Genomic DNA, 22959 nt, shown 5'->3' with positions numbered 1-22959 from the left:
TCTTGCATTGTTTCAAAATTAGATAGAGGAATGAATAGAAGAAAATACACATGAAAGAATGAAAGACAATGAAATTCAAACTGGGGAAATCTAAATGAATATGAACTTAATAAGAGTATTACAAAATATAAACTTGATCACATGACTATAAAAAGCTTTTACAAATATTCCCCTTTTTTAAAGCTAAGTATAAAACACAATCTCAAAAGCATGAAAATCTCTATGGAAAATAAACCCATACTGTTAATTTTAAAATGTAGATGTAATAGAATAGAAATCCTATGTAACCTCTGAAATGACATTATTCTAATCATTACAGGGCAATGAGGGTTAAGTGACTTGCCCAGGGTCACACAGCTAGTAGGTGTCAAGCATCTGAGGCCGGATTTGAACTCAGATCCTCCTGAATCCAGGGCCGATGCTTTATCCAATGTGCCAACTAATGGCCCCCTATTTACTATTTCTTAAGTCTTCTCTCATATGACTTTTACTCTGATGCAGAGTAACTTCTGAACTCATGAAGAAGGTCTTTCAACACATATTTTATTCAAGTTTTTCTCCAGGATGAATTCTCTGGTGCTGAGTAAGGTAACTCCTTAATCTAAAAGCCTGCCCACATTCATTACATTTATAAGGCTTTTCTCCAGTGTGAATTGTGTAATGTTTAGTAAGCATTTTCATCAGTTGGAAGGCCTTCCCACATTCCTTACATTCATAAGGTTTCTCTCCAGTATGAATCATCTGATGTCTCTTAAAGTCTGAATTCCAAAAGAAGCCTTTCCCACATTGATTACATACAAATGGTATTTCTCCATGATTAATTTGCTGATGTTGTTTAAGTAGTGAACTCACTCTGAAGGCCTCCCCACAATCAGCACATTGATAAGGTTTCTCTCCAGTATGTATTCTTTGATGTTGAATACATCGTCTCCTCAGTGTGAAGGCCTTCCCACATTCATCACATTTATAAGGCTTCTCTCCAGTATGAATTCTCTGATGTTGAGGAAGCTGTGACTTTGTTCTGAAGCGCCTCCCACATTCATCACATTTATATGGTTTCTCTCCAGTATGAATGCTTTGGTGTCGAGTAAGTTGTACAGTAAGGCGGAAGGCTTTCCCACATTCATTACATTTATGAGGTTTCTCCCCAGTATGAATGCTCTGATGTCGATTATGTTCTGAGAGGAAGTAGAAGGCCTTCCCACACACCTTACATTTATAAGGCATATCTCCAGTATGAATTCTCTTGTGGGCCTTAAGTGATATATTTCTACTTAAGATCTTCCCACATTCATCACATTTATAAACTTTCTCTCCAGTGTGAGTTCTCTGATGCTGAGTGAGCTGTGCCTTCTGTCTAAATGCCTTCCCACACTCCTTACATTCATAAGGCATCTCTTCAGTATGAATTGTCTTATGTGCCTTAAGTGATGCATTGCTACTTAAGATCTTCCCACAATGATCACATTTATAAGGATTCTCTCCAGTGTGAACTGTCTGATGCTGTGTAAGCTGTATCCTCCATCTGAAGCCCTTCCCACATTTCTTACCCTCATAAGGTTTTTCTCCAGGAAATTCTTTGCTCTCTGTAATGAAGAATAAAGGGATGATTAATCCTGCCTTTTCCTCCTTTCCCAACATTTGTAGCTGTTCAATGTTTTTTTTTTAGAGCTATTTTTTCCCCTTCCAACCTGATAAGAAAAGTTTACTCTTCTTCCAATAAGAATCATAGTTGATCTTAAAGGAAAATATTATGACTCAGTAATTATATATAAAGGAATTAACCTGGATGAAATTTCCTGGAGGGTTGAAAAAGCCCATACCATCTGAGGAGAAAATAGGAAGGAAAAACACTGAACAGAAAGAATAAGGAGAATCAATGGGTTTAGATTGAGAAGAGACAAGAAGAGACATCAAGTTAAAAGAATAAAGAAATATGAGAAAAAAGGGTGTCATACCAGACAATTGTCATAAAATTGTTTCTTTTTTTTTTCTTTTTTTTTTTCTTTTGGCAAGGCAATGAGGGTTAAGTGACTTATACAGGGTCACACAGCTAGTAAGTGTCAAGTGTCTGAGGCCAGATTTGAACTCAGGTCCTCCTGAATCTAAGGCTGATGCTTTATCCACTGCATCACCTAGCTGCCCTTGTCATAAATTTCTACTAAAAAATCAATATAACTACTTTCCAAGGAATTGACTCAAATTTATAAGAATAAGATCCAATTCTAAACAAGAGAAGGATCAAGATATACACGTATTTTTCATTAGAGAAACTACTAGTTACCTGAAACATTACTTAAACTCAGATAATCAAAGAAGTAAAAATGAAACAATTGGCACATACCAACAAATAGTCATCAGATTAACAGATACTTTAAAATGATAACACATTTGGCAGGTATGCTGAAACAGATACTTCTTCAGCTACTATTAACATTTCTCTGAAAAGCAACAGCAATTTAAGCTAGTGCGAAAAAAACCTTTATAACTATTGACTCACAGATCTCACTACTAGGTCAAAATTTCACAGAAAAAACAAAGATCTCTCTCCAAAATATTCACACCAACTGTTTCTGAAATTGTACATTACTGAGAACCTATACGTTCACTAACATATTTATGCCTAAAAAATCCTATCATGTGAACACATCACTGTGCCTATATAAATATAATTTGAAAAAATAAAGGAAAAAAAAGGATGATATATAAAATGACAGAATGAAGATAGGGGAACTACATTATGATTAAATGCTTCACAAATATGAGAAGCAGGGGGCGGCTAGGTGGTGTAGTGGATAAAGCACCGGCCTTGGATTCAGGAGTACCTGAGTTCGAATCTGGCCTCAGACACTTACTAGCTGTGTGACCCTGGGCAAGTCACTTAACCCCCATTGCCCGCAAAAAAACAAAAACAAAAACAAAAACAAATATGAGAAGCAAAGCAAGATAATCATAAAAACAAAACAGAAGAAAAAACCAGGAGATTCATAAGAAAAAAGCCATATTAATGTTTAAATAAAGTGCTTATGTTAGAACGGATAATGGATTGATGGAAGTGAGCATAAAGAATGGATGCATAAGAGAAGACAATCTTCAAAGAAGAGAAGAGAAATACCTACCCTCTATTGAGGCAACAACTGTCTTTGAGACTGGAGGTACATATGAGTAAAGAGATACATAAAAAAGTAACTTCTTTAAAAAACAACAACTCAGCTCTTTGATCAAGACCAAGCTTGAAGACCACCTTGTTCAACATTTTCTAAGAATTTTGACCAAAAAAGATCAATAGATCTGTAGTTGACAGAGACTCATCTGCAGAGTCTTTATGTAGTCACCTGGACAGCTGCTTCCCGGGATATCTGTCTCTGGCATACAAGATGCTTCCTTTCTTTCCATCTGGTAGATCAAATCTGGTTTGGATACTGCAAATCCTGCTCATTGAAAAGAAAAAAGTGCTTGTCATGGTAATTTAAGAATTCTATCTAAAACCCAGTGATTTAAATATTCCACCCTAACTCCAGTAGAGAGGTGTGAGAATGAAGGTGCAGAATATATCTTAAGTCAACAAGGGCAATGGCTATATTAGCTGACTTTGCTTGAAATTTTTTACTTTTTTTTTTTTTTTTTGGTGTGGACTGCTCAATACCCTGGTTGAGGAGAGAAGTAGGATTTTCTTTTAGGTGGAAAGGAGGAAAGGAAAACTGACATGAACTAAAACATCCATAAAATTTAATAAAGGAAACCAAAACAAGTTTATGCTCTTTTTTGGGGAAAATGGTACCAAATGACCACTAAACAATAGTTTATAGGATGGGGGAATAAGTTACAGAGTAGGACTTGGGAAAAAGAGAACACTGCACACACTCCCTGCTTAGACAATGGGAACACTTTGAGTATGAGATGATACCTCCACTGGGATTAAACAGAAAATCTTAATGTGAAGCAACACAGAGGGTCTAGGACAATAACAAATCAACAACTCAGTTTCCAGTCATATTAAACAAAGACCTTTTCCCCAGCAAACAGGTACCCCAAGTAATCTGTCTCTTGGCTACAAAAGGAATAGGCTCAATTTCTTTTGTATGCCAGGGAAGAACTGCTGAAATCTTGAAAGTCTCCATACATATATCAAGACTCTAAAGGAGGAGCTGTTCTTACCCAAAGAGACCAGGTTGCTATAGTTCTCCAACATCACGTCCCTGTACAAGTTTTTCTGAGATGGGTTCAAATGTGCCCACTCCTCCTGGGTGAATTCCACAGCCACATCCTGGAATGTCACTGATTCCTGAAACACCAAAAATAGCTGAGCTACCCAGATAGAGCTCTCACTGTTAGGACGTCTGAATATAAAGTTCTTAGCAGTATGGGTTGTTTCATTCATTTATGTGAAACACAGTACAGTACCTGGCACACAGCAGGAATTTCAAAATTATAAACTCCTTGAGGGCAGGGTCTATTTTTGCCTTCCTTTGTATCTTCACACTTAACATAGCGCCTGGCACATAGTAGGTACCTAATAAACACTTACTGTTTTAGTGGTTCCAATGACATCAACTTTATCATCTGCACCCATGGTTCCTACTTCTGCCTTCTAAACTCAAGTAGGACCATGCTTAATAATCCTTTTCTACTTGCTGGAATAAAACAATAAAAATGAAATAATGAACCATACATGATAATGTGGTACCACAGTCTTTATTTGTAGGCTAAACATTCGCAGATCTTTTGAGCAATCAGCATGATCTCTTCATCACTAGTCACCTTCTTTCTCTCTTTTTAAAAAATAATGCATAAAAAATACACTTCATATTTCATTTTTCCCCAATCGCATGTAAAACCATCTATGAAGGGAATTCCAATGCCATGACGGAGGAGTGAGGGAATGCCTTAAAGCCCCCTTGAACTCCCATAAAACAATTTAAAAAGCCACAGAACCAACTCTGGTCCAGAGAAGCAGTTTACCAGCACAGAAGGAAATATCTGAATGAAAGAGGTGGAAGGGGAGGCCCTGAGGCCCAGTTAAAGACAGCAGCAAGGCACTGAACCTAAGCTGATGAAATTTCAGACAGTGCAGGTGCAGAGCCCATTTCTTACATTAAAGCATAAAGTAACAAAAGAGGCAGAAAAGATGAGCAAAAAAAAAAATGAAAAAAGACCTTGACTATTCAAAGATATTATGTGGATAGGGAGGAACAAGGAACAAATTTAGCAAAGGTCAGCAGTGTCAAAATGGCAACATGTGAAGCCTCTAAGAAAAATGTAAATGGGTTTAAGGCCCCAAAAGAACTTCTGGAAGAGCTTACACAGGGTTTTTTGTGTTTTTTTGTTTTTGTTTTTGCTGGGCAATGAGAGTTAAGTGATTGCCCCAGGATCACACAGCTAGTAAGTGTCAAGTGTCTGAGACCAGATTTGAACTCAGGTCCTCCTGAATCTAGGGCCAGTGTTTTATTCACTGGGCCACCTAGCTGCCCCCATACACAGGGTTTTAAAAACAAGAGAAGGGTGCAGAGCCAAGAAGGCAGAGGAAAAGACATTAAACACTCAGAGCTCCTGACATAATTACTCCAAAAATAGCCATAAGATAACTCCTGGAGCAGAAGAACCCCCCAAAAGATGGGCTGAGATTATTTTCCAGCCAAAGACAGCTTAGAAGCTCGACAGGAGGGGGCTCCTCTGCTGGGCTGAAAGCAGACTCCAACCCTGGGGTCATGCTGAAACAGACCCTGCCCCAGGCAGTTTACTTCAGAGAAACTTGCCCCATAGTCTCCGAATTTGCCACAGTGTTGGCATCTTCTGTAACTAAGCTTATGGTCGGGTGAGAGGGCTGAACAGCTGGCCAGGGGGAACGGGGGGGCGGGGGCAGGGAACAGGGGTGTCTGCAGGACTTAAAGAGGAATTCGGCTCTCCCACCCCAGCGGGGAACCAGGAAGAAATCTTGAATAGCAGGAGGCCCCAGTGGGAGAGCAGAACAGGCTTGTCAGAGCTAACAACCACAGCACAAAGTTTTGCTGGCTGGTTAATTAGCAGGTTGGCTTGAGGTTATCTTCAGACCAGAGAACAGGCCAGGTGAATGAAAAACCTTCCCTTCCTTAAACAGAAACAGCTGGGATCCTCTGAAGCTTGGGACAGTGTAGCTTGGAAGTGGGGCCCCACTGAAAGAGGGTGTTAAAAGCCAAGTAAAAGATAGGAAAGATGAGCAAGCAGAGAAAACTGGGAATTATAGAAAGTTTCCTTAGCAACAAGGAAGAATGAGGTGTTCCCTCAGAAGAGGATAGCAATATCAGTGTCCCTACATCCAAAGCTTCCATGAAAAATATGAATTGGTCTCAGGCCACAGACACACTCAAAATGGACTTTGAAGACAAAGTAAGAGAGGTAGGGGAAACAATGGAAAGAGAAATGAGTGATGCAGGAAAGTCATGAGAAAAAAGTCAGCAACTTGAAAAGCCCAATGGAAAAGGACATATAAAACCTCTCAAAGAATTAGGATTGAACAAATGGAGGGTAGTGACTTTATGAGAAACCAAGACACAATAAAGCAAACCCAAATGAATAAACAAAATAGAGGGCAATGTGAAATATCTTCTTGGATAAAGCACTAACCTGGAAAATACATCTAGGAGAGATAATTTGAAAACAGTTGGACTACCTGAAAACCATGATCAAAATATGAGTTTAGACATCATTAGAGATTGTCAAGGAAAATTGTCCTGATATTCTAGAAGTAGAAGGTAAAATAGAAATTGAAAGAATCTACCCATCATCTCCTGAAAGAGATCCCAAAATGAAAACTTCCAGGAATATTATAGCCAAATTCCAGAGCTCCCAGGTCAAGGAGAAAATATTGCAAGCAGCCAGGAAGAAGCAATTCAAATACTGTGGAGCCACAGTCAGGATAGCTTCGACATTAAAGGACTAGAAGGCATGGTATATGATATTCTGGAGGGCAAAGGAACTGGGATTACAACAAAAAAATCACCTACTGAATAAAACTGTATAATCTTTGAGGGAGAAAATGGGACTTCAATGAAAAAGAGGACTCTCAGGCATTTGTGATGAAAAGACCTGAACTGAATAGAATATTCAACTTTCAAATGTAAGATCCTAGAGAAGCATAGAAGGGTAAACAGGAAAAAGAAATCGTAAGAGATGTTAAAAGGTTAAACTGTTTACATTCCTACATGGGAATATGATATGTCTAAATCATAAGAGCTTTCTTAGTATTAGGGCAGATGATAGGAATAAATTTAGACAGAGGGCACAGGTGGGAATTGATTTAAAAGAGATGATATCTGTAAAGCATTTATTTTGGGGGGGGGGCAGGGTTGGTATTGGTGAGTTACTTGTGTCTGAAGCCAGATTTGGGCTTGGGTCCTCCTGGGTCCAGGGTGGGTACTTTGTCCATTGTGTCACCTAGCTGCCCCATGATGACATCTTTAGGGTAAAATTGAGGGGGGAGAGGAATGAACTGGGGGAGAGGAAAGGGGAGAGGTAGAATGGGGTGATATCTCACAGGAACAAAGCAGGAAAGGGTTTATGGAATGGGAGGAAAAATGGGGGAGTGGGGAAGTGAATGAACCTTACACTCAACAGAATTAACTCAAAGACCCTAACCTTATCAGAGTTGTCTCAAGGAGGGAATAACATACACATTCAATTGTGTGGAATAATCTATCCAACCCTGCAGGAAAGTAGGACGTGAAGGGGAAAAGGAGAGAGGGGTGAAAGAAGGGAGGGCAGACTGGGAGAGGGGGCAGTCAGAGGCAAAACACTTTTAAGGAGGGATGGGGTAAAAGAAGGTAGAAAATAGAGTAAATATCTTGGGAAGGGAATAGGATGGAGGGAAACAGTTAACAATAGTAATTGTGAAAAACTTTTTGAAGTGGAGGCAGGGGCAATGTAGGATGATGATGATGATTGATGAAGATTGGAGGATTGGTTGATAAGGACTGATTGATGATGATAAGGATTGAAAGAAGGAGGATTGACAAAGATGAAGATTGACTGAGGATAATGATGAGGATTGATGAATGATGATTGATGATGATGACAGCAAAATGTATGGTGCTTATTTTGCTGGGCTGTTGTGAAGAAAATTCTTTGTCAAGTTTAAGGTGCTGTATAAAGGTCATCTGCTGCTGTTGTTGCAGTGATCAACCTTATGGGCTCATTGTAGGGAAATCTTTCTTTAAAGTACTATGTGAATATATTTTACTATGAGAAAAATGATGAGCAGGATACTATCAAAGAGACCTGGTGGGACCTGCATGAACTGATACAGAGTCGATTGTACTGTATACAAAATAACAGCAATATTGTGAGATGTTCTGCTGTGAATGACTTGGTTGTTTTCAGCAGTGTGATGATCCAAGATAACTCTGAAGGTCTTGTGAAAGATGTGGTCCATCTACAGAGAGAGAACTCATGGTATCTGAATGCAGATTGAAACAATTATTTTTGTTACTTACTTTATCGGAAATTTAAAAAAAAATGATGAGCAGAAAAACCTGGAATAACGTAGATGAACTGATGCAGAGTGAAATGTACTGTATACAAAATAACAGCAATAATGTAAGATGATCTGCTGTGAATGACTTGGTTATTTTCAGCAATGCAGTGATCCAAGATAACTCTGAAAGACTTAAGAAGATTACAATCCATCTACAGAGAAAGAACTGATGGTATTTGAAAACAGATTTAAGCATAATTTTTTTTGATAGTTCTTTAATCTGAAGTTTTGTTTTTGTCTGTTTTCTTTTACAACCTGGCTGGTGTGGAGTTGTTTTGCATGACTGCTCATGTGTAGCTTGTATTGAATTGTTTTCGTTCTTGTGGGGTTGGGGTGTGGGGAGGAGAGGTTGGAGGACAAAGTTTAAAAGAAAATGATGGCAAAGTTTGTTTTTGCATGTAATTTGGAAAAAAAATAAATTCCATGGATTCAAAAACAAACAAAACAAAAGAAAAAAGAAACCAAGAAAAGTAGAAGAAATGTTGGGAAAATGAACCAGAGGAATGCAAGAGAATTATGGTAAAAGAAAGCAAGATACAAAATAAACCCACACAAATCCAACAGTTCTTTATATTAACAACAAAGCCCAGGAGCAAGAAATGGAAAGAGAAATCCCATTTAAAGGTCATGTAGACAATATACAAAACTTGGGGAGTCAACCTGCCAAGACAAACACAGGATTTCATCCCATCAAGTTCAAGTCCCAGATAAATGTCTTCTGTCTAGGTATTTTCTTCTTCACTACCTTAATAATGTGAGAACTAGAGCGCCAACCCCCCACGCCCCCCTGCTGAGAAAGACATTGTGAGATGACCTTTTCTTTTTGTTTTGTTGTTTTGTTTTTTGGGGGTTTTTTTGCAGGCAATGGGGGTTAAGTGACTTGCCCAGGGTCACACAGCTAGTAAGTGTCAATTGTCTGAGGCTGGATTTGAACTCAGGTACTCCTGAATCCAGGGCTGGTGCTTTAACCACTGCGCCATCTAGCTGCCCCGAGATGACCTTTTCTAATGGTTAGGCTGGCATCCAGAAGTTACCTCTATTCATAGAACCATCTGTAAGTCATATCAATCAATGGAACAGACAATTAGCATGGATCTGTGTCTGGGGACTGCCCTGCTCTTTCATTTGGGAACAAGTTCATGGTGGCAGAAGCAAGCAGGGTAGACAGATCTCCTAACTTTCGGAACTTCACATGTTCTCTCTTGGATAGCTTGGTGAAGGTGGCTTTTTCTCTCTCTTTTTTAACCCCTAATATACTTTAATAAATGCTTAAAAGCCTAAACTGTTGCTGAATTTATAAGTAAACCTTAGCTAATTCTCCCTCCACACTGGGACGGCAGGTAAGGACACATACATTAGATTTTATTTTATTTTTAGCAACAAACATTTATTTTTTCCAGTTACATGCAAGGGTAGTTTTCAACATTCATTTTCATAAGATTAATAGTTCCAAATTTTTCCCCCTCCCTCCCTTTCCTACCCCCTCCACAAGATTGCAACCAGGTTATATATGTACAATCCACAAGTGTTCTTTTTAACAGTTCTTTCTATGGGGGTGAATAGTAAACTTCCTCATTAGTTCCTTGGGATTGTCTTGGATCATTGCATTGCTGAGAGTAGTTAAGTTTTTCACATTTGCTCACTGAACAATACTGCTGTCACTATGCACAATGTTGTCCCAACTCTGCTCACTTCACTATACATCAATGTTCATTAGTCTTTCCAGGTTTTTCTGGGATCATCCTGTTTGTCATTTCCTGCAGCACATGACCATTCCACCACAATCATATAGCACAGCTTTTTCCATCATTCCTCAATTGATGGACATTCCCTTGATTCTCAATTCTTAGCCTCCACAAAGAGTTGTATAAATATTTTTTGTACAATTTTCCCCTTTTCTCTTTTTCATGATTACTATTGTTAACTGTTTCCTTTCCATCCTATTCCCTTCCCCATGATATTTATTCTATTATCCATCTTCTTTCATCCTATCACTCTTCAAAGGGATTTGTTTCTGTCTGTCCCCTCCCCCACTATGCCCTTCCTTCTTTTGCCCTTCTCTCTTTATCCCCTTCCCCTCCTATTTTCCTGTAGGGTTAGAGAGGTTACTCCACCCAACTGTGTGTGTACATTATTCCCTCCTTGAGCCAATTCTAATGAGATTGAGGTCTTTGAGTCAATTCTGATGAGTGTTAGGCTCATTTACTGCCCAGATTAAATAGATTACACCACCCAGTTGGATGTGTGTGTTAGTCCCTGCTTGAGGCAGCTCTGATGAATTTAAGATCTTTGAGCCTTTTATGATGAGTGTAAAATTAATTTACTGCCCTGCTCCTCTTCCATTCCTTCCCCCACACCATAAGCCTTTTCCTGTTTCTTTCATGTAGGATTTCACCTCTGCCCTTCCCCCTAACCCAGTGCATCCCCCTGACCCCTCAATTTAACCCTAAGGATGTCATCATGGGGCAGCTAGGTGACACAGTGAACAAAGCACCACCCCTAGACCCAGGGGGATCCCAGCCAAAATCCGGCTTCAGACACAAGACAGTCACCCACTGCATGACCCCAGGTATGTCCCCAAACTCCAATTTTTTTAATAGTTCTCTAGAGTCTTGTATTTGAAAGTCAAATTGCCATTCAGTTCAGGTCTTTTCATCACAAATATCTGAAAGTCTATTTCATTAAAGTCCCATTTTCTCCGCTGAAAGATTATGCTGAGTTTTGCTGGGTAGGTGATTCTTGGTTGTAATCCCATTTCCTTTGCCCTCTGGAATATCATATTCCATGCCCTTTTGTCCTTTAATGTAGAAGCTGCTAGATCCTGTGCTACCCTGACTGGGGCTCCACAGTACTTGAATTCTTTCTTTTTGGCAGCTTGCAATATTTTCTCCTTGACCTGAGAGCTCTGGAATTTGGCTATAATATTCCTAGGAGTTTTCCTTTTGGGATCTCTTTCTGGAGGCAATCAGTGAATTCTTTCAATTTCTATTTTAGCTTCTGCTTCTAGAATTTCAGGGCAATTTTCCCTGAGAATATCTTGAAAGATGATGTCTAAGCTCTTTCCTTGGTCATGGTTTTCAGGTAGACCAATAATTTTCAAATTATCTCTCCTGGACCTATTTTCCAGGTCAGCAGTTTTCCCGAGAAGATATTTCACATTGCCCTCTATTTTTTTATTCATTTGGATTTGCTTTATTGTGTCTTGGTTTCTCATAAAGTCACTGGCTTCCATTTGTTCAATCCTAATTCTGAGGCAATTATTTTAATCAGAAAGCTTTTCCATTTGGCTTTTCAAGCTGTTGACTTTTTTCTCATGTCTTTCCTGCATCACCCTCATTTCTCTTTCCTCTACCTCTCTAACTTTATCTTCAAAGTCCTTTTTGAGTGCCTCTATGGCCTGAGACCAATTCATATTTTTCTTGGAAGCTTTAGATACAGGGGCCCTGATGTTGACATCTTCCTCTGAGGGTGTACCTCAGTCTTCCTTGTTACTGAAGAAACTTTCTATGGTCCTCACCTTTCTCTGTCTGCTCATCTTTCCTTTCTTTAACTTGACTTTTAGCTCCTTAAAGTGGGGCACTGTTTCCAGGCTGCAATATCCAAGCTTCAGAAGTCCCAGGTGGTATGAATTAGGGAGGATCAGGTTCATGGAATTGTTACCTCCACTTGCCCAATTCTAATTTGTAGGACTTGGTTTCTTCTCTGACCTTTTGTACCTCCTTTTTGATTTTGTCATTTCAACTTTTTAAGGAGTTATTTTATTCAGGGAATTTTTCTATTTCTTTTCCCATTTGGCCAATTCTGCTTTTTAAGATGTTTTTCTCTTCTATGGATTTTAGTGTCACCTTTTCTATTTAGCCTAGTCTGGTTTTTTAAGGGTTATTTCCCTCAGAATTTTCTAGTACTTCCTTTACTAAACTGCTGCCATTTTTAATGACTTTCTTACATCACTCTCATTTCTTTCCCCAATTTTTCCTCTAGCCCTTGGGCAAGTCACTTAACCCTCATTGCCCAACCAAAAAACAAAACAAAAACAAAAACAAAAAAGAAACAGGGGGCAGCTGGGTGGTGCAGTGGATAGAGCACCAGCCTGGAGTCAGGAGGACCTGAGTTCAACTCCAGCCTCAGACACTTGACACTAGCTGTGTGACCTTGCGCAAGTCACTTAACCCTCATTGCCCAACCAAAAACCAAAAACCAACCAAAAACCACTTTTCTTCTAGCTCTCTTATTTCATCTTTAAAATCCTCTTCTGAGATCTTCTTTTTGGCTTCAGGCCAATTTTCATCATTCTTTGAAGCTATGGATCCAGTATTCTGGACTTTGTTGTCTTCTTCTGAGTGTGTTTTGATCATCCATGGCACCATACTTTCTATGATCTGGTTCTTTTTTGCTGTTCTTGTTTGCTCATTTTCCAGCCTTTCTAATTCTTTTCTTTTTTCAGCCTTTGTCTTGACTTTAAATTCATTAAAGTGGGGCTCTATCCCAGGGTGGAAGGGGTACTGTCCCCAGCTTCAGGGTTTTTGGGTAGCTATTCTCAGAGCTAGTTCTGTGGAGTCTGTAAATTTTTAGTTCTTCCAAGGTGGTATTACCTAAGGAGAGGTGCATTTACTATTCTGCTGACCTGTGCTCTGATCTGTGAGTGACCACAAGTACTCTTTGCTACCGTGGAACTGAGACCAGGGTCCCTGTTCCCCTGTAGCTGCAAGCTATGGTGTGTGAGTGCTCCTCCTTTTCCTAGGACTGTACCATGGGAATAGGACCCAGAACCATGTATGGGCAGTACAACAGAATTATCTACCCCTGCTAGCAAAGGGCCTCCTCCTTATGACAAGTTGTCAGACCCCTCACTTTACCATCTGTGGGTTGAGAGCTCCAGAAGCTGACATTGCCACTGCTGATAGAGTTGCCTCCAAGGGCACCTCCTGGTTTACTGGGTACTGGTTCTACCAGGGACTCACACTCATTTCTTTTCCAATTCTGTACTCTAGTCCTCTACAGAAGTGCTACTCTAGGTGGGAAACTTCTGACTATTTCTTGGGAAAATGCACACAGCTTTCCAAATCCTGAGAAAAACAAGTTAGGAAATTAGGAAAAAAAGTTACCCATCAATTGCCATAAAGATGTGGCTGGTTTGAAGGAATCCAATGACATCAGGCTCAAAGCAAGAGTAGGGAATGTCAATATACAGAGTGAAAGATAAAGGGAAAACCTCCTGGGCAACTGACATAAGATCATGAAGTAGACATCTGGACATAATCTGATCAGACAGGCCCCTTTGTAACAGTCCAAAGGGGTATATAGCATGTTATAAGTGTGTGTTTATGGTCTTGTCTGCTACTAACAGTCATTCTTTCAAATAAAATAAGTACTGATAAGCTTATATGCATAATACATTTACACAAATCCTGTAAGGGGTGTTTCAAGAAATATCTAGTATTGGAAGGAAAATAAGTCCTTAAATTGACAATCTCAACATGTGATTCTTTGTAGTTTCCTTAACCTTGCCAGGATAGAAGAATGCTATATAATTTGAATATTAGTCAAACAAGTTCATGGACGTTTTCCAGGGTTTCAATACCCACTACAAACTAAAATTCTTTGTAGCTACTAGTAAACCTAATATTTATTATTTATTAAACATTTTTACAAAGAATATGAAAAGTGTTTGAAGCACAAGAGAACAAGAACCACTCCCATAGTCAAACAATAAAAAGAAGCAGTTCTAAGAAGAAAAGCAAACTATCAAGAAACATAGATGTGTGACCCTGTGCATTCCCCCCTGCCATTAGTTCCCTTGCTATTCTTGACCTTTTGTTTTTCCAAATCAATTTTATTATTATTTTTTCTAACTCTATAAAATAATTTTTAGGCAGTCTGATTGGTATGGCACTGAATAAGTAAATTAATTTAGTTAGAATTGTCATTTTTATTATATTAGCTTGGCCTATCCATAAGCAATTGATATTTTTCCAATTATTTAGATCTGATTTGATTTGTGTATAAAGTGTTTTATAATTGTGTTCATAGAGTTCCTGGGTTTGTCTTGGCAACTAGACTCCCAAGTTTGCCTACCATTACTTTAAATGGAATTTCTCTATCTCTTGCTGCTGGACTTTGTTGGTTATGTATAGAGATGCTGATGATTTGTGTGGATTTATTTTATATCCTGCAACTTTGCTAAAGTTGTTAATTGTTTCAAGTAATTTTTAGTTGATTCTCTAGGATTCTCTAAGTATACCATCATATCATCTGCAAAGAGTGGTAGTTTTGTTTCCTCCTTGCCTATTCTAATTCCTTTAATTCCTTTTTCTTCTCTGATTGCTAAAGCTAACATTTCTCGTACAATATTGAATAATAGAGGTGATAATGGACATCCCTGTTTCACCCCTGATCTTATTGGGAAGGCCTCTAACTTATCTTCATTACATATAATGCTGGCTGATGGTTTTAGGTAGATACTGCTTATTATTTTAAGGAAAGCTCCACCTATTCCTATGTACTCTAGTGGTTTTATTAGGAATAGGTGCTGTATTTTGTCAAAAGCTTTCTCTGCATCTATTGAGATAATCATATGATTTTGGTTAGTTTTCTTATTGATGTGGTTGATTATGTTGATAGTTTTCCTAATGTTGAACCAGCCTTGCGTTCCTGGTATAAATCCCACCTGGTCATAGTGCATCATCCTGGTGATCACATGCTGTAATCTCCTTGCTAATATCTTATTTAAGATTTTTGCATCAATATTCATTAGGGAAATTGGTGTATCATTTTCTTTCTCTGTTTTGACTCTGCCTAGTTTTGGTATCACCACCATATTTGTGTCATAAAAGGAATTTTGTAGGACTCCTTCACCTATTTTCCTAAATAATTTGTATAGTATTGGAATTAATTGTTCTTTAAATGTATGGTAGAATTCACTTGTAAACCCATCTGGCCCTGGAGATTTTTCCTTAGGGAGTTCATTAATGGCTTGTTCAATTTCTTTTTCAAATATGGGTTTATTTAAGGATTTTATTTCCTCTGCAATTTTATTTCCTGGACAATTTGTGTTTTTGTAAATATTTATCCATCTAATTTAGATTGTCAAATGTATTGGCAGACAGTTGGGCAAAATAGTTCCTAATTATTGTTTTAATTTCCACTTCATTAGTGGAAATTAGGGCTGGTGCTCTATTCACTGCGCCACCTAGCTGCCCCAACCCCTTTCATTTTTGATACTGGTAATTTGGTTTTCTTCTTTCTTTTTTCTTTTTTTTTCTTTCTTTTTTTTAGTGAGGCAATTGGGGTTAAGTGACTTGTCCAGGGTCATATAGCTATTAAGTGTTAAGTGTCTGAGGCCGGATTTGAACTCAGGTACTCCTGACTTCAGGGCTGCTACTCTACCCACTGTGTCACCTAGCTGCCCCCTCTTTTTTAAATCAAATTAACCAATGGTTTATCTATTTTATTGTTCTTTTTTTTAAAAAACAGCTCTTAGATTTATTAATTCTATAGTTTTCTTGCTTTCAATTTTATTAATTTCTCCTTTGATTTTCAGGATTTCCAATTTGTTCTTTTTCTAGCTTTTTTACTTGCATGCCCAATTCACTGATCTCCTCTTTCTCTTTTTTATTCATGTAAGCATTTAGAGATATAAAATTTCCCCTAAGCATTGCTTTCACTGTATCCCCTAAGTTTTGGTATGTTGTCTCATTATTGTCATTCTTGTGGATGAAATTATTGATTGTTTCTATGATTTGTTGTTTGACCAACTCATTCTTTAGAATGAGATTAGTTTCCAATTACTTTTCAGTCTACCTTTCCATTGCTCTTTATTACATGTAATTTTTATTGCATCATGATCTGAGAAGGATGCATTTACTACTTCTGCCTTTCTACATTTGACTATGAGGTTTTTGTGCCCCAATACATGGTCAATTTTTGAATATGTTCCATGTACCACTGAGAAAAAGGTATATTCCTTTATCTCCCCATTTAATTTTCAATCATATCTAACTTTTCTAACATTCTATTCATCTCTTTAACTTCTTTCTTATTTATTTTGTGGCTAGATTTATATAACGCTGAGAGGGGAAGATTCAGATCCCCCACTAGTAGAGTTTTGCTGTCTATTTCCTCCTGTATCTCATTTAACTTCTCAAAGAATTTAGATGCTATACCACTTGGTGCATAGATATTTAGTATTGATATTACTTCATTAACTATAGCAACCTTTAGCAAGATGTAGTTTCCTTCCTTATCTCTTTTAATTAGATCTATTTTTGCCTTTGCTTTGTCTGAGATAAGGATTGCCCCACTACAGTATTCCATCACAATAATATACCAAAATTTATTAAGCCATTCCCTAGTTAATAGGCATCCCTTCAATTTCTGATTCTTTGCTAACCAATAAAGAGCTGCTAGAAATATTTTTGTACATATAGGTCCTTTTCCATTGTTTTTTATCTCTTTGGGATTCAGAGCCAGTAGAGCCAGTATTGATGGGTCAAAGAGTATGCAGTGGTATACCTCTTTGGGCATAGTTCCAAAATTTAGTTCCTTTAAAAGAATAACAAAGGGGCAGCTAGGTGGCGCAGTGGATAGAGTACTGGCCCTGGATTCAGGAGGATGTGAGTTCAAATCCAGCCTCAGACACTTTACACTTACTAGCTGTGTGTCCCTGGGCAAGTCACTTAACCCTCATTGCCCTGCCAAAAAAAAAAAAAGAAGTTATTATAGGGGGCTGCTAGGTGGCGCACCTGGCTCAAAAGGTTCAGAGAAGCTGAGGCCCCTGGGCCCAAGCAGGGCCTAGAAAGAGGCCTGTACTTTGTGGGAGCCGAGTTAAACTGGGGAGTTCACCTTGAGGTGCCTGAGATGATTCCCATGTGACCCCAATGTTCAAACCCTGACCTAAGTTTTGTTTCCTGACAAGTTATGTATGTTTACACACCACTGTTTTAGTGAGAAATGGACATATTATCCAGAATAAGGTTAAGGCCTACTGTCACAATCTGATTGGTCAACTAATACTACCTGATGGGTTCTTAGCACTGTGATTGGTCCACTTATTTTGTACAATCTGATTGGCTGACTGGGGGAAATAGGATGTAAATAACATATTTTAATACTGTAAACTAATTGGTCAAGAGGGACCAATTAGTATAAATTACAGTGTATGGGACCTCATTTCAGTGCACTCTCTGTCACATTAAGAAGAGTGCCCATTTTTGAAGATGAATAACGAAGCCTTCACCCACCCTCTGCTTCCTGCTTGGATTCTTTAACCTGCAAGCTGCTAGCATCACTTGAGCTGCATAACACTATTGGAATTGTTAGCTGAGTTTCTAACAAGTAGAAGAGGTAATAGAATATTTAAATAACTTTAATAGAAAAGGAAATTAAACAAGCCATAAACTAACCCCCTAAGAAAAAGTCCCCAGGACTAGAGAGACATTCAAGTGAACTCAACCAAACTTTTAAAGAACAATTAATTCCAATCCTATATGAAGGATTTGAAAAAAATGGGCAAAGAAAGAATCCAACCATATTTTTTCTTTGACACAAATATGTTTTTGGTAACAAAACCAGGGAGAGCAAAACCAGAGAAAGAAAACAACAAAATCATTTTCTCTAATGAACATCAAGGTAAAATTTTAAAGAATGTCTTAGCAGGAGATTCCAACAATGTATCACAAATGTTATACATTGGTTGGTTGGTACCAAGAATGCAGAGCAGGTTTAATATTTGGAAAACTATAAGCATAACTGACCATGCCAGTAACAAAAACAGCAAAAATCATATGTACATAATAATAGATGTAGAAAAAGTATTTGAAAAAATATAACACTCACACCTCCTATAAAACATAAGAAAGCATAGGAATAAATGGAACTTTCCTTAATATGGTAAGTAGCATCTAGCCAAAATCAAGACCAAGTATTATCTGTAATGGACATAAACTAGAAGCCTTCCCAAAAAGATGGCCATTATCAACACTTTTAGGCAAGCTTGAAGCAAGTATGGCCATCATGAACACTTTTCTTCAATATTGTATAAGAAATGCTACCTATAGCACTCAAACAAGAAAAAGGAATTAAAGGAGAAATGCAACAAAGAAACAAAATGATCACACTTTGCAGATGGTATACTTATGATGGTATACTTACAAGAACTATGGTGAATCAATAAAAAAACAAGTTGAAATAATGAAGAACTTTAGCAAACTTGCAGGATATAAAATAAACTCACATAAATCATCAGCATATCTGTATATTACCAACAAAACAGACAGAATAAGAAATGGCATTTAAAATAACTACAGACAGCATAAAATACTGGAGAGTCTCTCTGCCTAGACACACCCAGGATGGGTAAGTGGACAATTCCAACTAAATTAATTTACTTATTCAGTGCCACACCAATCAAACTACCAAAGAATTTTTCTATACACTGAGGAAAAATAATAAAATTTATCAGGAAGAACAAAAGGTCAACAATATTGAGAGTATAAATTTAAAAAACAACAACTGCAGAAAGGCAATCTAATAGTACCAGATTTTAAACAATTATTAAAAGGCAGTAATCATCAAAACAATCTGGCCAGGGCAAAGAAATACAGTGGTCCATCTGCAGAATAGATTAGGTATTCAAAATGCAGAAGTAACTGACCATAACAATCTAGTGCTTCAAAAACCCAAGGATGAAAGCTTTGGATGCAAGAAGTCACCATTTGATAAAAAGTGCTGGGAAAGTTGCAAAGGAGTCTGGCAAAAACTAGACATAGACCAATATCTCAAAAGAGATGCTAAGATAAGGTCAAAATGGGCACATAATTATAACATGAAGGATAATATCATGAGCAAAGTAGGAAGAATTTAACTGTCATATTTATGGATAAGAGAAGAATTTATGATTAAACTGGACACAAAGGACCACAGAAATTTATATGCATAATTTTGATTATATGAAATTTAAATCTTTGTAAAAACAAAATCAGTGCAGCCAAAAAAGAAAATGGAAAAAAAAAGTTTTAAAAATAAAATTCTCGGGGCAGCTAGGTGGTGCAGTGGATAGAGCACTGGCCCTGGAGTCAGGAGTACCTGAGTTCAAATCTGGCCTCAGACACTTAACACTTACTAGCTGTGTGACCCTGGGCAAGTCACTTAACCCCAATTGCCTCACTAAAAAAAACAAAACAAAACAAAAAAAATAAAAATAAAATTCTCTAATAAAGGCTTCATTTCTCAAATATATATGGAACGCGAGCAAACTTATAAAAGCCATTGAAAAAATTGAAAAAAAAAGTGAAAGGCTATGAATAAGCACTTTTCTTTTTTTTTCTTTGTTTTTTTAAATAAGCACTTTTCAAAAGAAGAAATCAAAGCTATCAATAGTCCATGCTCTAAAGCACTAAAAGAGAAATGCAAATTACAACTGAAAGATACTATTTTACATTACCCAGATTAGCTAAAGTGGAGGGGAAGAGGGAAGAGGAGGGAAGGGGGTTGTTTGAAACATCTGGAAAAACTTGTAGGAACTGAGGCAAAGAAAACTGAGCAGAATCAGGGGAACATTCTATATACTAACAGCAATATTGCAACAATGATCAGCTGTGAAAGACTTATCTACTCTGATCCATACAAAGATCCACGAAAATTCCAAAGGATTCATGATGAAAAATGAAGACAAATTATGAATTCTTTCCTGCAGATTAAAGCATGTTTTTCCACTTTGCATGTGTCTAATATGGAAATGTTTTGCAAGACTTCACATGTATAATGTGTACCTTATTGCTTGTATTATCAATGAGTGGTAGAGGGGCTGAAGAGAGGGAAAGAATTTGGAACCCCTAAAGTTTTAAATGTTTTAAAAATCAAAGTAAAGGTAAGGTAATTTATTTGTAAAGGGAGGATAAATAGGTGACTTCTTATTATTCTTATTATTATTTGGTTGGGTCAATGAGGGTTAAGTGACTTGCCCAAGGTCACAGCTAGTGTCAAGTGTCTGAGGCCGGATTTGCACTCAGGTCCTCCTGAATCCAGGACAGGTGCTTTATCCACTGCACTACCTAGCTGCCCACAATAGGTGACTTCTGTATTATCTTTTAGCTCTAAACAGATGATTCTGTGTTGCCCACGGTTTCTAGGGTTGTCTACCAAAAAGAAATGTATCCAATGGTCTTCAAAGTGACAGGATATCTCAGGAAAGCAGCAGTCCTCACTCACCCTTCCAGGGCTGGTTGTCAGGAGCACAGGAGCCATTCCCTTGTGCAGTGAAAACACCTACTGGGGAAGAGCAGAGGCCACAAGAGGCCAAGGTTCTGGAGAGGAAAGGAGAATCATGAGAAGCCCAGCTCAAGCTCTCTGTGTCCCCTACTCAGAGGCTAGAAATTCTCACTTCTCCACTGGGGTGGGGAAGGAAGGACCAGCAGGAAACACTCCTTTCTCTGCTGGAGGTGACATGGTCTTTGGGAGAACATCCCCTCAGAGAGAAACCAGGAGGACAGACAGAAAGAGGGCCCTGATGGCTCGGCCAGCAGAGGAGGATTCCCAGAGGAGGTGACAGCCAGGAGGGCGCAGGAAGGAGAAGCCCAAGTGAAAGCGGGGTCGAGGACCAGACATGGAGCAGGAATGGACCAAGGGCTGAGGCATAACTGGGCTCTGGAGTTCAGGGCTCTCTGAGGCCGGATTGGAATCCGGCTCCGCCTCCACAGCCTGCCCGCCCACCCCCAGCCCTGGGCCGCCCTCGGCCTTTGGGGGGGGGGGTCCCTCAAGGGCTTCCTTCCTCTTCTGGAGGACGCTGCTCCCGTTCTTTCCCTGCCCTCCAAGGAGATCCCATGCTCCGACCCCGCCGCACCCCCGCAGCTGGCCTCCTGGGGCGCTGGCCCAGAGGTCGGATCCCACTCACCCACGTGGCAGCTGGAGGAGATGATTGGGAAGAAATGGCCACCCGTTTGCAGGAAAGCGGCACGGAGGACCAGCAGAAGTGACGTCAAAACTGCTCCCTCCTCTCTTTGGAAAATGCCTGCCTGGTGAACAAGGACTCCTGAGAATTTTAGTTCACAGGTTACAGTAGCTTGTGCTGCACATGCTTGATGCTGGGCCCATCCAGAGGTTGGAATATGCAGTGCTGAGCCCTTCAAACCCGCCTGTCCTTTTCTGACTTGGAGCCCCGCTCCCTGCCCTATCTTGCTTGGAGCCCCGCCCCCTCCAGGCTCTTTCAGGTTTGTAACCCCGCCTCTCCCTGCTTTTCCCTTTCGTGGAGCCTGCCACTCCAGACCCTTGCTGGTTTAGAGCCCCACCCCTCCCTGGCTTGGAGCTCCTCCCTCTCCGCTCCTCCCTTTCCCTCCTGCTTGGCTTGGAGCCCCGCCCTCTCCGCCCTTCCCTTTCCCTCCTGCTTGGTCTTCCTAGCCCCAGTGCCCTTTGGCACTCACGGGTCTTGCACCCCAGAACTGGAGCGGAAGGGGGGGGGGCCTTGGGCTCCTCTAAACCTAATCCGTCCGCTGGATGCTCTCCAAATCCAGAAAAAAAAAGAAATGTGGAATATGGACGCAGACTGAACCATGCTATTTCTTTTGTTTTGGGTGCTGTTGTTTTTCTTTTTTGAGGGTTTTCCTTTTTTGCTCTGATTCTTCTCTTATAACATGACTAATGCAGAAACATGTTTAATGTTATACATCAGATTTCCTGCGGTCTTGGGGATGGGGGCAGGGAGGAAGGGAGAAAAATTGGAAATTGGAAATCTTATGAAAAATGTTGAAAGCTATCTCTACATGTAACTGGAAAATAATAAAATACTTTTATTTAAAAACAAACAATAAGGGGCAGCTAGGTGGCGCAGTGGATGAAGCACCGGCCCTGGAGTCAGGAGGACGTGAGTTCAAATTCGACCTCAGACACTTAACACTTACTAACTGTGTAACCCTGGGCAAGTCACTTAACCCCAATCGCCTCACCAAAAAAAATTTAATTAAAAATTAAAAACAAACAATAAAACAAAACCAAAAACTTAATCCGTCCCCACTCTCGCTGGCAGCCAGTTAGAAGCAGTCCGCCAGCTCTTATTAGATGCTTCTGTATGCAGGCACCTTCCCCAGGCAAAGGAGGAGGACTCCAAGGGAAGCCCTGGGTTCTAGGAAGAGAAGCCGCAGTTGCAGGGGCGGGGATGCCTGGGGTGCTTGCTTCCCTCCCTGGCTTTGCCAGAGACGCAGACATGTGGAGGAGATGGAGGCGGGGCGGGGCGGAGGAGTAGAACAGGAGTGGTCACAGGGCAGACAGGAGAGGTCAAGGGGACGTTGGCCAACAGCCAGACTGAAGGACCCCAGGAGGTTGGCCTTGGCTGGAAGCTCTGTTGGGGAAAGTCAGAGGACCAGAGCAGGGCCCTGTTTGGGGGTCGGTGGCAGGAGAAATGACCAGGGGCTGAAGGCAGAGCCTCTCCATCCCTCCTGGGCTTCTGTTTGCTGTGTTCT

General features: G+C 39.5%; 1 protein-coding gene across 4 annotated transcripts; it reads right to left on the bottom strand.

The window, feature by feature from the left end:
* Positions 1 to 348: 348 nt before the first annotated feature.
* LOC122741075 (zinc finger protein 14 homolog) lies at positions 349 to 21638 on the bottom strand. Of its 4 annotated transcripts, XM_043984155.1 has the most exons (5): positions 21399 to 21638; positions 20717 to 20811; positions 4159 to 4285; positions 3336 to 3431; positions 349 to 1586 (listed from the first exon to the last, which is right to left on the bottom strand). In XM_043984155.1, the coding sequence occupies exons 2-5, from the start codon at positions 20750 to 20752 to the stop codon at positions 544 to 546; spliced, it is 1302 nt and encodes a 433-aa protein (XP_043840090.1). In that variant the 5' UTR covers positions 20753 to 20811; positions 21399 to 21638; the 3' UTR covers positions 349 to 543. The 4 variants fall into 4 exon arrangements, with proteins under 4 accessions (XP_043840090.1, XP_043840092.1, XP_043840089.1 ...); XM_043984157.1 differs by lacking the exon at positions 20717 to 20811; XM_043984154.1 differs by lacking the exons at positions 20717 to 20811; positions 21399 to 21638 and having other exon boundaries at positions 4159 to 4484.
* Positions 21639 to 22959: the final 1321 nt, after the last annotated feature.

This window comes from Dromiciops gliroides, chromosome 2 (genome assembly GCF_019393635.1).
Source record: "Dromiciops gliroides isolate mDroGli1 chromosome 2, mDroGli1.pri, whole genome shotgun sequence".
NCBI lineage: Eukaryota > Metazoa > Chordata > Mammalia > Microbiotheria > Microbiotheriidae > Dromiciops > Dromiciops gliroides.
This window is presented reverse-complemented; position numbering and strand designations above follow the sequence as displayed.

Bases quoted from the DNA above. Each gene is read 5' to 3' on its own strand.
- LOC122741075 (XM_043984154.1), bottom strand. From the start codon at position 4,381: ATGAATGAAACAACCCATACTGCTAAGAACTTTATATTCAGACGTCCT. The intron at 3,432-4,158 runs GTAAGAACAGCT...TTCAATGAGCAG, and splicing joins TAGCAACCTGGTCTCTTTGG to GATTTGCAGTATCCAAACCA. The intron at 1,587-3,335 runs GTGACTACATAA...TCTTCATTACAG, and splicing joins CCCGGGAAGCAGCTGTCCAG to AGAGCAAAGAATTTCCTGGA.